We start from the raw sequence: 16,278 nt of genomic DNA on the forward strand, positions 1-16,278 counted from the left end.
AAATGGGCAATAAATGCTGGTCTAGCCAGAGATGTCTACATCCCACGCCCAAGTAAAAACACAGAAACTTGAGACTACCAGAAACCCAAGTTCCAAACTTGTCTCAGTAATGTTAAAGAACAAGTAACAGATCTGTTGGTTCATAATGCAGATCAGGATCTAATTTTCATGTCAATGCTTTACTTCTGCTGGCTTTGAAACTGACTCTTGTCTGATTGTACCAGCTTTCAGCCAGGCTTCTAGATTTTTACTTCACCTCCACTTCCTAATTCTGAAACCTGCCTTTGCGTCACTCGATTCTCATAAACATTGTATTCATGTCTACTTCTTTCAGAATGCACTTTGACAAAATTCTCTCCAATGTCAAGAGCCAAGAGACTCAAGAACCAGGATTGGTTTATGGACAGTTGAGCTGTTTGTTAAGAGTTTTCTGCAGTTTTTTCTTACCCCCAGTATAGTTGTTGCTTTCATTCTGCTGATTCTTTGATCTGTGTCAGTGACTACTGTTAGTATGGCTTTACCTTTAAAATCTCACTCTTCCCCTTCTGGCTGGTCAAGAAGATAACTTGCTTCAAAGCATTCCTGCTGTCTGCTACCTCCCAGAGTGTTCTGGATATTACATCTGGTATCCTGATCAGTCTGAAGGATCTGGGGCCAATATATCCCTGCTTATAGCTCTGTAAATCTATGATTACAGCTGCCAAATCTAACTTTGCTGAGACAAACAAAACCACTATTTCCTGAGTCTGACAAACAGTTATTCTTTTTGATGTCTGTCTAAAAGAGTCTCATAACATTATATCTTCCTGATGTAACTAATAAATCTCCTTTAGGGAAAGTTTCGCCTTTCTTACAGTTTTCATTTCACTTTTAGCTCTAAGCTTGAACACCTTGATAAAGCCACTCTCTCGATTCTGTTTGATTATCCTGGCTAGCACAAAGTTTTGTCCTCATTTGTTGGATGTTTTATTCATTCACAAGAAGTGGGTGTCACTGGCTATCCCTAATTACCTACATTTCAGTTAAGAGTCAACCACATTGCTGTGGTCTAGAATCACATCTAGGCCAGACCAGGTAAGGACAGCAGTTCTTACTTAAAGGACATTATTGGACTAGGCACTAATCACTCAAAACCTGCTTGGCTGGGTAGCAACATCTCATTTATTTGCCTGTCATTAGATTACCAAAGCAACAGCTGAGTTCAGACCTCATTCACAGGGGAGGAAAGTGGCGATGCTTTGAAGATGTCCTGAAAGCATCCTGGAAAAGCACAAAAGGGCTCAGCTGGCTGGACAGCTGGTTTGTGATGTAGAGCAATACCAACAGCATGGGTTCAATTCGTACACTGGTTCAAATTATCATTGAAGCACTCTCCTTCTCAATTTCTTCCCTAATCTAAGTTGAGATGATTTCTAGGTTAAACAATCATCAGCCATCTCTCTCTCTGAGAGAGTAGTCCTTTACCTTTCACCTGATCCATTGTAGTTCAAAATCTATGTAACACAGCCTTGAGTATGTTCTATATCCCAGTCTCTTCTGTTTATTGTGGAGGAGAATTCCAAACACTGTTTGAAGTAACATGTTTAATGACTGCCACAAACTAAAGTGAAAGATACAGCAGGGATAGAGGTCACATGACCATGGTAAGTCAGTCAGTAAAGTACTGTAAATCCTTAGTATTCATGAAGTCACGAATCATGAATTCACCTATCCACATCAGAAAAAACACAACAAAAATCTACATCTGCGGGCAAAAAATCCCATAACTGTAATGTTTAACTTATTTTTTAATGAGGTCCACACTCATGAATTTCATCGTGCATGGCATTTCTCAAGAACAGAACCTTTGGGGATTCAGTGGAATGACTGTATGTACAATTGCATTTCACAAAACAGCTCCCATTTCATAATAAAAGAAAAAAAAGTTGCACTTTCTTTTGCACATATAATTATCCAATACTCATAATCATTAAAACAAACTATTTAAGAAAAAACTATGATAATTTTTGTCAGTCCCAGATTTGCTGGTCTCTGAACATGCATTTTATCCATTAACTCTAAAGCGTTTAGATATTTTAATAGCATGTGTGTGAGCTGCTGCCAGTTTGTCTGGTATCTGCTCAGCATGATCTTCCTTCCCTGGAGAGGGTCTTTTTGTGGGGAATGCTCAGAGCGAGGTCTGTCTTTCAGATTAAATATTACTGCTGAATTAATTACTTCCAAAGCATGTCAAACTGTATTGTCAGTTTTTGGTTTGAGTGAAAGATGCTTTCTGTTCCGTGCCCCAATATCACTGCATATCCTTGGCATTCAGCTTGTGTAGATTTTCACATTTGATGACAAATTACACTAAAGCCTTGCTAGGTAATTCATGAATCCAACAAATTGTTGCACCACTTTTATATCTGTTGGCCTTTGCATCTTTAGTACAGCTCTCACCTTGACAGGATTCAGGCAAAATCCTTTCCCTGTCAGTGAATGACCAATGTGCTCAGCTCAGGCATCTCCAGTTACATATTTTTCTTCTTATTCTTTCTATGTATCCTAATTCCTCTTCTGCTTTTTTACAATTACCACCTTTTCTGTTTTCACCATGCCCATTGAGTGAATAAAAATAAAACTGCAGCTCCTCAAAATATGATTTATCTTCCTAATCCTTCCCATTTTAGGTCCTCCTAGTCCTGCGGTCCTCTGTTCCTTTAAGTGTTCATTCAGGCTAATCTTAATAGCAACTGGAATTCTCTTGGACAGCTGCTAATTTGATCTCACATTTCCGTTCATTTGATATCCACCAGGAAGACTTTCAAAGGCGATAGCAATGTTGTTGCAATCTTCTAGGATCTGCTCAGAAGTTAATGACTTAGTGTCCTCTGAAAGACTGCAAATCTCTTTTGGTGCAATCTTTAGACTTGCTTCAGCTGAGTTAAGTGGATTTTGCTTCATGTCTATGATCTGGAATTCAAGCACATCTTTCTTCCCATTGCAGCTTCATTTGTTTTCTTGCTATGTGTATTGTTTGATCATATAACTTCAACTTTACCTTCGAAGATTTAATTTTTGAGTCACTACCTTGAACTGCATTGCACAGTTCAATGTACTCATGATGTTGCATAAAGCACCAATCTCTATCTGGCACTTTTATTTGGTGTTGTCCTTGCAGCCATCATTCAAACAATCACGAACCATTTATCACCTTTAGAACTGACAATTCCAACCAGTTATATGATCCATCAGTAATGTCATCAGACATCTCTCCAGCAGTCTTCTTAGTAGACCTGCTTTGCTTTTTTCTACCTAAACACTTGCCTTCAATATGATTCACATTCTTGCATTTAGAGAACACTGCTTTCTCGGATAGGGCATGCTCCATTTTCTCTGTTGAGATGTTCTTCACAATAGATATGTCCTATATTCTGGCTTTGATCTTTCAGATGGCATTCCTTTTTCCCAATATGTTTTTGTTTGGCCTGGAATATCTACAAGCAAAATGCAAAGCCTCAACTGTTCTTCCATTGATATGCTGTAGCTCTTGATTGACAATCTCAGAGTTTCTGCACAGGTCAATAGCTTTCTTGAGAGTAGGTTTCTCCTTTCTAAGCAAACATGCTCTTACAGCAGGATCTCTTTTGAATAGGGCAACTGTAATTCTGATGAGATCTGTTGGTCTTTGCATCTCTTGTATAGCTCTCACCTTTTCAGGTTTCAGGCAAAATCCTTTCCCTGTCAGTGCATGACTTATGTGCTCAGCTTCAGGCATCTCCAGTTACATATTTTTCTTCTTATTCTTTCTACTTATCCTATTTTCTCTTCTGCTTTTTTTACAATTACCACCTTTTCTGTTTTTCAGTTATTCAAGCTCCCAGAATTAAGTCAGAAGTGTCAGTGCCATCATACATTAATAAATAGCCTCCCTTTGATGCTAAAACATGCCATTCATAAATAATATTAAATGAGTCCAAGGTATGTCTTCAAAGCCTTCAATATCTCTCTTATTCACAGTTTTACTCCTCTGTGAGGTTTAGACATGTAGCATTCTTTCTCCAATGCTGATTACAGGATTGCTATTCTTAGTTTTTCCGTCTGTTTGGTTAATTTTTTAGCGATTTCATTCTCTTCTGCAAATCTCCTTTCCATTCCACAGGAGCAGGGAAAGGAAAATTCACAGCCATTCTGACTCACTCACCACTCTAATGTTATAGACTCTGGTTTTAATTGTTCCTTGCTGTAAGTTATTACAGTAGGTTACTCTCTTACTTCACTGAAAATTAATCCAATCTCAGCTTCACACTTCTAACATCATATTTCAAGGTACCTGTTTAACATTTCCGAGAAACTAAAGCAAAAACAAGTAACATACAAAGGTAGAAGTCAAACTTACTTTGCAACTTCACAGATAGACCTGTGCCCTGTTCATATTCTTCAATTTCAGTTTAGTCTGTGACTTAATGCAATTAGTTGGATCTTGAATAGAAGTAGGAGAATAAAGGATGACTACCAGATACAACTGAGCCAGAATGATAGGATGGCCATGTGTTGTTCCAACAGTTAGCCAGATCTCTCAATAATGGAAATGTAGCGTGTTGGTCTGTTAGAATGTTGAGCTTTGAATCTGTATTTTTCTGTAATGTGAGTAATGTGATGGAATGTTATCTTTGGAACGGGATTTCTACATGATCCCCATGAATGGGAGTGCTTGGATTCGTTGAGAATTTTTGCAGACTCTGGGCTGATGGTGGTGGCATTGGGGATCAGATTACAGCTGCTGTTTGTTGAAATTGACTTTACATCCCATTGTATGGTAGAGGCAATGGAGTGTGGATCCTGTGCCTGCTGCCTGTGTGATCTCACCACAGGCATTTATAGTTGTGTTACTTGGTATTCAGAAGATCTTGAGCTCATTGAAAATTCTGCTGCCTATGTTGTAAGTCACACCAGATTTCATTCATTCTTGGCCATGTGCTTGTGAACTTACAATGCCTCCCAGTCCAGCAACATCTTGAGTTTAAACATTTTGTCCTTGTTTTAAAATCTCTCCGTTGTCCCCATCTTTGTGAAACCTCCATCCCCCTGAGACCTGTTATGGTCTTACAGTTCTGGCAGCTTGCATGTCTAGATTTCATCACTCCACTGTTGGCTGTCTTTGCACGGGTACTATTTATGGAATTTCCTCCCATAATCCCAAATTAAACTAGGCCCACCTGCCTGTGCTTGACCCATATCCCTCCGAACATTTCTTAATCATGTACATATTCAAATGTCTTTTAAACATTGTAACTGTACCCAAATCCATCACTTCCTTTGGAAGTTTATTCCACACATGAACCATTCACTGTGTGTAAAACACTGCCCCATTTTAAAAAATCTTTGGTCCTTTCAACTTAAAAATCTGCCCCATAGTCTTGAAATATCCCACCTGAAGGGAAAGACACTTGCCATTCATCTTACCTATACCTCTCATTATTTTATAAACCTCTCAACGGTTATTTCTCAACCTCCTACACTGTGGTGAAAAATGCCAAGATGGAGGACAGGAAAAATTTGTAGCTGTAACAGGTGCTCCTTGTTTGAGGTATTTTAGGTGTTGGAGGTGATTTCCTCAAATTCCAGGAGCAGCAATTACTGTTTTACATGCTGTTGCAATTGTTTTTGGAATTTTGGAGAAAAAAAAGTCAAAACAACAGCACTTTTAAAAGGGAGAAAGACAGACAAAGGCAACAAGCACATGGTCTGTAAGGGGGAGAGAAAAAGAAACCCACCCTGCTAACTGACACAACTATGAATCTGCACAGTTACTGCCTTTGCTGTTTGAATTCAGGTATCGCTGGATATCGGAGTGTGTCCAGGAAAAATTCACAAACAGCAAAATTCACAAACAGCAAAATTCACAACTGATCTTGGAGTAACTTGGGAGAGGGCGCAGCACAGAAACAGACAACTGGGTGGTTTTAAGTATAGCCTTACTGTAAATCTACAATAGTCAATAGAATGGTTTCTTTCTTGATTATATGTTTTTATTGGGATCAGTCTCTTGATTAAATTTTTAAAAAATATAAGCCAGAAATATTAAGTTAGCCTGGAGCAGTGTTTTGTAGAGCAATAAGACAGTGTTATTTTCTGGGTCTGTAGATTGGAAGGAGCAAAATGATGTTTAGCAGAGTGATATGCCCTTTTTGTCAGATGTGGGGAGTTTCGAGAGAGTTTACGGGTTACTGAGGATTATATCTGCAATAAATGTCTTTAATTGCGAATCCGGTCAGATCGAATGGATCAGTTAGAGCGACATTTAGAGGCAATGAGGAACTTACAAGAGCTAAGGGGTGTGATGGATGGCAGTTATAGGAAGGGAAAAAAGCCGCAGATACAGTCAGGTAGATGGGTTAACTCCAACAAAGGTAGGAGAGGTAGGTAGGTAGTAAAGAAGTCTTCTGTGACTCCCACTTCAAACAAGCATGCTTTTTTGGAAAATGTAGGGGGTGATGCACTTTCAGGGGAGCGTAGCACGAACAGACAAGTTTCTAGTAACAATACAGGCTCTAAAGTATTGAGGGGTACGTCGAGTTCGAAGCGATTGATTGTGTTAGTCAGAGACACAGACAGACGTTTCTGTGGCCAGCAGCGAAAAATCAGAATGGTGTGTTGCCTCCCTGGTGCCAGCATCAAGGATGTCTCAGAGAGGATGCAGAATGTTCTCAAAAACGAAAGGGACCAGCAGGAGGTCATTGTACACATGGAAACCAATGACTTCAGAAGGGAAAAGGATGAGATTCTGAAGGGAGAATATAGAAAGTTAAGCAGGAATTTTAAAAAGAGGTCCTCGAGGGTAGTAAAATCTGGATTACTCTGGATTACTACAGGCTAGTGAGGGTAGCAATAGGAGGATAGAGCAGATGAATGCATGGCTGAGGAGCAGGTATATGGGAGAAGGATTCACATCTTTGAATCATTGGAATCTCTTCTGGGGTAGAAGTGACCTGTACAAGAAGGATGTATTGCACCTGAATTGGAAGGGGACTAATATACTGGCAGGGAGATTTGCTGGAGCTGCTTGGGAAGATTTAAAAGGTTGCCGGGGGTTGGTGGGGGACCCAGGGAGATAGTGAGGAAAGGGATCAATCTGAGACTGGTACAGTTGAGAAAAGAAGCAAATCAAACAGTCAGGGCAGGCAGGGTCAAAGCAGAGAACAAGGTAAGACTGATGAATTAAACTGCATTTATTTCAATGCAAGTGCCTAACAGGAAAGGCAGATGAACTCAGATCATGGTTAGAAACTCAGGGCATGGGATATCATAGCAATTACAGAAACATGGCTCAGGGATGGACAGGACTGGGAGCTAAATATTCCAGGGTACGAAAACTATAGGAAGGGTAGAAAGAGAGGCAAGAGAGGACGCGGAGTGGTGTTTTTGATAAGGCATAGTATTACAGCTGTACTTAGGGAGGATATTCCGTGAAATACATCCAGGGAAGTTATTTTGGTGGAACTGAGAAATACGAAATGGATGGTCACCTTATTTGCATTGTATTATAGACCCCCTAATAGTCAGAGGGAAATTGAGAAACAAATTTGTAAGGAGATCTCAGTTATCTGTAAGAATAATAGGGTGATTATGGTAGGGGATTTTAACTTTCCAAACATAGACTGGAACTGCCATAGTGTTAAGGGTTTAGATTAAGAGGGATTTGTGAAGGAAATTTTCTGAGTCAGCATGTGAATGCACCTAGTAGAGAAGATGCAACATTTGACCTACTCTTGGGAAATAAGGTAGGGCAGGTGACTGAGGTGTCAGTGGGGGAGCATTTTGAGGCTAGCGACCATAATTCTATTAGTTTTAAAGTAGTGTGGGAAAAGGGTAGACCAGATCTAACAGTTGAATTTCTTAATTGGAGGAAGGCTAATCTTGACGGTATCAGACAATAAGTCTCAAAAGCGGAATGGAGGCAGATGTTCGCAGGTAAAGGGATGGCTGGAATATGAGAAGCCTTCAGAAATGAGATAATGAGAGTCCAGAGACAGTATATTCCTGTTAGGCTGAAAGGAAAGGCCAGTAGGTGTAGGGAATGCTGGATGACAAAAGAAATTGAGGTTTTGGTTGAGAAAAAGAAGGAAGCACATGTCAGGTATAGACAGGAGAGATCGAGAGAATCCTTTGAAGAGTATAAAGGCAATAGGAGTATACTTAAGAGGGAAATCAGGAGGGCGAAAAGGAGACATGAGATAGCTTTGGCAAGTAGGATTAAAGAGAATTCAAAAGGTTTTAATACATTAAGGACAAAAGGGTAACTAGGGAGTGAATAGGGCCCCTCAAGATCAGCAAAGCAGCCTTTATGTAGAGCCGCAGGAGATGGGGGGAGATACCAAACGAATACAGGTGCACAACCTTTATCCGAAATGCTCGGGACCAGCTGGTTTTCGGAATTCAGAATTTTTCAAATTTCAGAATAAGTGACAGTTTGGTGGTGACATTTTTAAAATCTTACCGAAGGGCAGACATTGTGAGTATAACAGGCCCTAAGACAGAATTGAGGCCTAGCAGTGCTGGACCAAACACCAACACCACCCCCCTCCAATGTCTTGTCTGAGTGACACACATTGAGTGGGTGTGGAGTTGGGCTAACTGTTTGCTAGCCAAACAACCTCGTTAATGAGAAAAAAAAAATCACAAAAAAACCTTCGGATTTCAGAGCTTTTTGGATTTCAGAATTTTGGATAAAGGGTTGTCTACCTATACTTTGCATTGGTCTCTACTGTAGAAAAAGGACATGGAAGATATAGAATGTGGGAAAATAGATGGTGACATCTTGAAAAACGTCCATAATACAGAGGAGGAAATGCTGGATGTCTTGAAATGCATTAAGGTGGATAAATCCCCAGGACCTGATCAGGTGTAGCCTAGAATCTGTGGAAAGCTAGGGAAATGATTGCTGGGCCCCTTGCTGCGATATTTGTGTCATCAATAGTCACAGGGGAGGTGCCAGAATACTGGAGGTTGGCTAACATGGTACCATTACTTAAGAAAGGTGGTAAGGACAAGCTAGGGATCTATAGATCAGTGAGCCTGATGTCGGTGTTTGACAAGTTGTTGGAGGGAATCCTGAGGGACAGGATTTATACGTATTATTAAAGGTAAGGACTGATTAGGGATAGTCAACATGGCTTGTGCATGGGAAATCATGTCTCACAACTTGATTGAGTCTTCTGAAAAAGTAACAAAGAGGATTGATGAGGGCAGAGCGATGGACGTGATCTATATGAACTTCAGTAAGGCATTCGACAAGGTTCCCCATGGAAGAATGATTAGCAAGGTTAGATCTCATTGAATACAGGGAGAACTAGCCATTTGGATACAGAACTGGCTCGAAGGTAGAAGACAGAGGGTGTTGGTGGAGGGTTGTTTCTCAGACTGGAGGCCTGTGACCAGTGGGTGCTGCAAGGATTGGTGCTGGGTCCACTACTTTTTGTCATTTATAGAAATAATTTGGATATGAGCATAGGAGATATAGTTAGTAAGTTTGCGGATGACACCAAAATTGGGAGTGTAGTGGACAGTGAAGAAGGTTACTTCAGAGTGTAACGGGATCGTGATCAGATGGGCCAATGGGCTGAGGAGTGGCAGATGGAGTTTTATTGAGATAAATGTGAGGTGCTGCATTTTGGAAAAGCAAATCATAGCAGGACTTATCCACTTAATGGTAAGGTCCTAGGGAGTGTTGCTAAACATAGAGACCTTGGAATGCAGGTTCATAGCTCCTTGAAAGTGGAGTCGCAGGTAGATAGGATAGTGAAGAAGGCTTTCCTTTATTGGTCAGAGCACTGAATATAGGAGTTGGGAGGTCATGTTGCAGCTGTACATGACGTTGGTTAGGCAACTTTGGAATATTGGTCTCCTGCCTTTTGGAAGGATGTTGTGAAACTTTAAAGGGTTCAGAAAAGATTTACAAGGATGTTGCCAGGGTTGGAGGTTTTGAGCTATAGGGAGATGCTGAATAGGTTGGGGCTGTTTTCTCTGGAGGGTCAAAGGCTGAGGGGTGACATCATAGAGGTTTATAAAATTATGAGGGGCATGGATAGGATAAATAGAGAAGGTCTTTTCCCTTGGGTTGGAGAGTCCAGAACTAGAGAGCATAGGTTTAGGGTGAGAGGGGAAAGATATAAAAGGGACCGAAAGGGCAACTTTTTCACCCAAAGAGTGATGCGTGTATGGAATAAGCTGCCAGAGGAAGTGATGGAAGCTGGTACAGTTACAACATTTAAAAGGTATCTGGATGAGCATATGAATAGGAAGAGTTTAGAAGGATATGGGCCAGTTCCTGGCAAATGGGACTAAATTAGGTTGGGATATCTGGTTGGCATGGACGAGTTGGACCGAAGGGTCTGTTTCAAAGCTGTGTATGTCAATGACTCTACGACTTTGCAGCCTCTCCTTATAATTCAAACCCTTCATTCCTGGCAACATCCTGGTAAAACTCTTCTCAACACTGTACAGCTTAATAATATTATTCCTATAGCAGGGAGACCAGAGTTGGAAACAACTCTCAACAACAACTTTTATTTATACATATAGATGTAATATATCAACCAGAGATTTCATGGGGCACGTTATCAAGCAAAATTGGAGACTGAGCAACATAGAGAGATATTAGGATAGATGACCAAACTCTGGCCAAAGAATTAATTTGTAAGGAACATGTCAAAGCAGGAGACAGTTGAGAGGTAAAAGGTTTAAAGAGAATTCCAGAGTTTAGGGCCCAGACAGCTGAGGACAAAGTGAACAACAGTGGAGGAAAGAAAATTGGGACCAATAACAGAAAAAAAAAATCAGCAGTTCTGACAGCATCTGTGTAGAAAAAGCAGAGGTAACAGGTCAGGTCCAGTGACCCTTCTTCAGAACTGATTTTAGCTCGGAGAAGGTTGGTGTACAGTATATGGTAAAGAAAGGGTGGGGGATGGGGAAAAAGTAAACAATGGAGCCCAAAAAGAGATAGAAACAGTTGGGTAGACAAAGGGATGGACAAAAGTCAATTTGCAAGAATGAATACTGATAATGGGGACTGTTAGTGGCTGACAATGGGTCATATGTGGTAACAGCCCATGCAATGACAAGGCCTGGTGTGAGGGGGTTCGGGTAAGAACATGGGAGAAGGTACTCAGGCCCTAAAATTATTAAACTCGATATTGAGTCCAGAAGGCTGCAGGTTTCTCATGCGGAAAATGAGGTTGTTCTTCTAGCTTGCACTGAGCTTTGCTGGAGGACTGGAGAAGCCTGCTGTTGGCCAGGGAACACAATAGTGTGTAGACATGGCAAGAAACTGGAAGCTCCAGGTTTTTGTGGAAAGAATGTAGGTGTCCTGAAAAGCGGACGCCCAATCAGAGGCATCTGGATGGGTGTAAGAATAGGAAGGGCTTAGAGAGATATGGGCCAAGTACTGGCAAATGGGGCAAAGTCAGATTGGGATGTCTAGTCAGTGCAGAAGAGTTGGACCGTTCTGTTTCTGTGCTATATGACTCTATGACTTTATGTAGAGCAGACCACATTGTAAACAATGAATAGATAAGAAGGGAGGAAATAAATGGACAGGTGTTTTCCCTTCTGCAATTGCAGGGGGAAGGTAGCTTGGGGAGATGTTGAGAGAGGTAGAAGAGTGACCAGTGTGGATATTAGTGGCCAGACTATCCTCAGAAATGGAAACAGAGATGTCAAGAAAGAGAAGGGAGGAGCCAGAGATATTTGGGAGACTATAAATTTGGAGACAGTTACTGGGAGATCACCTGATGAAATTAGATTAGTCACTATTGCGGACACAGTAGCCTGGTTTTCCATGATGGGTAATGGTCCAGGGGGAGATAAGAAGAGATGTCTGAGATCTGGTGCTCAGCCTCCACAATGTAGAGCATAATACATCAGACGACAGCATGTTGCATCACCCTTGTCAGCAGGGTTGGATCTGAGTTCACGGAGTGCGGTTAGTTCAGGGGGAGATAAATCGCAATAGGTGAGGGGGAAGCAGAGAAAGTGAGGTGACCAATGTCACATTGACAGTTCTTGATGACCAGGTTAAGTGCTGGTAAAAGGCCAGTGTATCCACTATGTATAAAACCAATGGACCATACAATAACAATGGCAACAGTGGTCCAGCCGAGAAAGGTATGTTCTTTGAAAGAAAAGATTGCTCTTCCTGCAACCCCATTAAAATATCAATCAGACCTACCATCAAAGTATTGATATAGTGTTTTTAAACATTTCAAAACATTTCACACCTCTTGTCTTGTCTAAATAAACATTGACACATTGAATATAGAGATCACAGAAAGATAAATATTTTAATCTTTTATGGATGTCAATCAAGCAAAGCCTAAAGTTCGATTCACTTGCCAAAGTAAACCTTTGAGTTCATGCTGTTATTGGTCCCAGCTCTCAGTCAAGCGTACATGATGGGACATGTTGGATCAATTGACAAATGAGGTGTCACAAAGTGAGATGAGAACATTACTAATGTGATAGATCCTGACCCAGCTGCTCTAAGAAAAAGGACTGAACTAATAATACCCTGAGGGAAAATTCAGAGAAATGTGTTTTAGCTGCAAGACCTAACTTCAAATCCTCCTGTACTCTTGACACTATGTCTTATTAAAAGTCTATACTAGGAAGCTCAATTCTTTTGTTCTTGTTGTTGTGCCTTTGTTAGACACATTTGAAATTTGCTGGCAAATTTGTTCATTATTCTTATTTGAAGCTCTGTGAAAGCATCCTAATAAACCAAATTGATTTCATCTTAAAACCATCTAGTGTTCTCTGTATTTAGAACTGTATTATCTTATTGAATCCCTACAGTATGGAAGCAGACCACTTGGCCTATTAAGTCCACACTACACCTCTGAAGAGCATCACAGCCAGACTCAACCCCCCTACCCTATCCCTGTAATCCGGTATTTCCCATGGTTAATCCACCTGGTCTACAAACTATGGGCAATTTAGCATGGCCAATCCACCTAATCTGCACATTTTTTGGATTGTGAAGAAACTGGACCACCGAGAGGAAACCCACACAGATATGGGGGGAATATGCAAACTCCACATAGACAGTTGCCTGAAGCTGGAACTGAACCCAGGTGCCTGGTGCTGAGAGGCAGCAGTGCTAATCACTGTTCCAGCATGCCATTCTTCAGTCAATAGTGTCACACACACCCTCCTTCCCACCCCTACCAGTTACTATCGCTATCATTCCTTACAGTTTCATAAATAGAATAATGATTCTGCTGAACTCTGAATAATAGTGACTTTCTTTTTACCAGGGGGCATATGGAATGACAGAGAACAGCCCAGTCACATTTCAAGGATTCCCAATGGATGAAATAACACGGAAACTAGAAACAGTTGGATATGTTGCCCCTCACATCGAGGTAAGGAGGTGGCAGGTTATTTTTTGCTGATGAACTGTATAGCTGTATAAGGTTGGCATAGCTTCACTTCTTCCTTCTCACTGTTTCCCTCTCTATTCTCATCCTTTATCTCGTTTCTCCCTCCTCACCTTCTCTCCTTCTACTGCTTATTTGTGTTTTTATTCTTTCTTTCACCTCTTTTTACTCTTGATCTCTTCCTTCTCATTCTCTCTTACTTTTAATCTTTCCCTCTTTTTGCACTTTTTATCACATTCCTCTGTTTCTGTTCCCTTCACTTCCCTTTTCTTAATCCTTCCGTCTTTCTCTCCTTTTCCATTTCACACTTCTCTCCGAGCCTTTTATTGCTTTCTCTCTGTATATCTCCCTATCGCTGATCATCCTCTCTCTCTCTGTTTCTTCCCGCCCTGACTGGTTTTGTATTACACCTGAAAACTGGCTCACAGTCTGGATGACATCCGTTTCTGTAGCTCTTGGTTGCAAGTGAATCACACACCTGACTCTCTCACTACTCAGAAATTGAGTTCAGTTCTGAACCAGTGTCACAGTTACTGCTAGCCATAACTCACCGAGCTAGGATATCATGTTATGCCAGATGTTCTATAAAGCAGAGTCTTTCTGGCTTGTCTAGTTGCTGTCCACCCTGTGTCAAACATTATTTCTCACTAAATGACCAACTGCTTGCAGAAGTTTCAAAGGCTAGTGCTAATGATTACATTTGCCAACTCAGCTTGGATAGATTTGGTAATATGACATTCCTCCTACAACTACCCAGAACAAAGAACAAAGAACATTACAGCACAGGAACAGGCCCTTCAGTCTTCCAAGCCTGCGCCGATCCATATCCTCTATCTAAACCTGCAGCCTATTTTCTAAGGATCTGTATCCCTTTGCTCCCTGCCCATTCATGTATCTGTCTAGATACATCTTAAATGATGCTATTGTTCCCACCCCTACACCTCCGCTGGCAATGCATTCCAGGCATACACAACCCTCTGTGTGAAGAAATTTCCACACATATCTCCCCTAAACTTTTCTCCTCTCACTTTGAACTCATGACCCCTAGTAATTGAGTTCCACACTCTGGGAAAAAGTTTCTTGCTATCCACCCTATCTACAGCTCTCATGATTTTGTAGGCCTCAAACAGGTCTCCCCTCAACCTCCTTTTTCCAATGAAAATAATCCTAATCTACTCTACCTCTCCTCATAGCTAGCACCCTCCATGCCAGGCAAAATCCTGGTAAACCTCCTCTGCACCCTGTCCAAAGTATCCACATCCTTTTGGTAATGTGGCGACAAGAACTGTACGCAGTATTCCAAACGTAGCCAAGCCAAAGTCTTATACAATTGTAACATGACCTGCCAACTCTTGTACTCAATATGCCATCCCATAAATCAGTCATCAGTCATCCAGCATGCCAACTGTAAGGAAATCTATATTTTGGAGGATTCTTTTGTCTCTGTGTGTTTTGAGAAACTGATTTTGTGCCTGTAGAAATGATAATTGGTTTAACTAGAGGTTGTAATGTTTAAGGCATAGAATACACTTGATTCTGACTCAGAACAGGGGTGTACAATAGGCCAGTTCAGTGGTCAGTGAGTGGGGATGGGTTGGTGGGGAGAGCCAAAAGAAGAGTTGGCACCATCGCAACTAAAATGTTGCCATTAGCTCCATACCACTGAGGTTTGGGGTCATGGAACCCCTGGAGAAGTATTTGTTCAATGCAGCTAGGGAGACTGGAGCTTGAAAAAACTCAGAAGCAGTTCTTAGCAGCAGTGTGACTATGAACCAGGAGTCATTCTGTGTTTAGATGCTGAAACTTTACCTGCCCATCACAGAAGGATACTGTACATAGTATGTCAGTTCAGCTTGAAAAGAAGGTCAAAGAAGGCTGGATCCTGAATTAGATTTGAAAGAGATCTAGATTAGATTATGATTGTATGTCACATTATCCATTATGCCTTTTTGGTTAAGAAATTTAGGTGGAGTAAACATTACTGTCAGCTGGAGATCCAAACCATTTCAGAGTGATGCTCAAAGCAGCTGGATTTGCCAATGTTTAAATGTTAGACAACGCCCATGTGGGTCAAGAGTGTAGTGCTGGAAAGACACAGCAGGCAGCATCTGAGGACCAGGCAAATCAATGTTTCGGGCATAAGCCACTCATCAGGACCACACTCTGAACTCTGATCTCCAGCATCTGCAGTCCTCACTTTCTCCCAACAGCCCTGTGAATTCAGTGGAAGAGATTGAGAAACTGGGAGATGAACAGCCATTGAGTCTTAGTTACAGAAATTTTGGAGGGAAATCAGAAGTTATGTCCTCAGTGGAGGGAGCTGAAATCCTTCACGAGGAAGACAGAAGCATCAGTGATTTTTTTTGCACTTAGCATTGACTGATGTCTGAGTGGGTAGTCAAAGTTGTTTTTGATTGTTTTGTTTGTGTCAACTATTTGATAAGCAGTTTTCTAATATGTACAGGCAAAGTTTGCCTGCTACTTCATATTTACCTTTTGTTTATTCTTGATGTGTGAGTGTGATAGGTAATATTGACTGTTTGCTTTATTAACCTGTGTATATTAAAATTTCTTCTGTTTGCTTACAACAGAGGAATCTTGTGGATTTATTCTCTTAATTAGCAACTGGGTGTTCAAATTTTGCTGACTTAAACAAAAAAAGGTTAACAGTCTTTAACCTTATTGGAACAAATTTTGGGATCTCCTCTAGGACTGTAACAAAACTTGGAGAGCTGATATAGGATCATAATGCAAACTCCACAGATTCTGCCTTCCCAGGCCAATAAGAAAGCAAACTGTCCCAATCAAACACATTTGCTCCAAATTCAATTTTTTTAGTAGCTACTAAGCCAAAAGTATTCCA

At 40.9% G+C, this 16,278-nt stretch overlaps 1 protein-coding gene across 3 annotated transcripts in view; it reads left to right on the forward strand.

The window, feature by feature from the left end:
* Positions 1–16,278, forward strand: part of acsf2 (acyl-CoA synthetase family member 2) — a 196,811-nt gene that overhangs the window by 167,850 nt on the left and 12,683 nt on the right. For all 3 annotated transcript variants that reach the window (XM_043714578.2, XM_043714576.2, XM_043714579.2), the window contains exon 12: positions 13,293–13,400. In XM_043714578.2, coding sequence (XP_043570513.2) covers positions 13,293–13,400 — 108 coding nt within the window. The remainder of the gene's footprint in view (positions 1–13,292; positions 13,401–16,278) is intronic.

This window comes from Chiloscyllium plagiosum, unplaced genomic scaffold, assembly GCF_037043375.1.
Source record: "Chiloscyllium plagiosum isolate Xiang-an unplaced genomic scaffold, Cpla_swu_hap1 HiC_scaffold_25, whole genome shotgun sequence".
Taxonomy (NCBI): Eukaryota; Metazoa; Chordata; class Chondrichthyes; order Orectolobiformes; family Hemiscylliidae; genus Chiloscyllium; species Chiloscyllium plagiosum.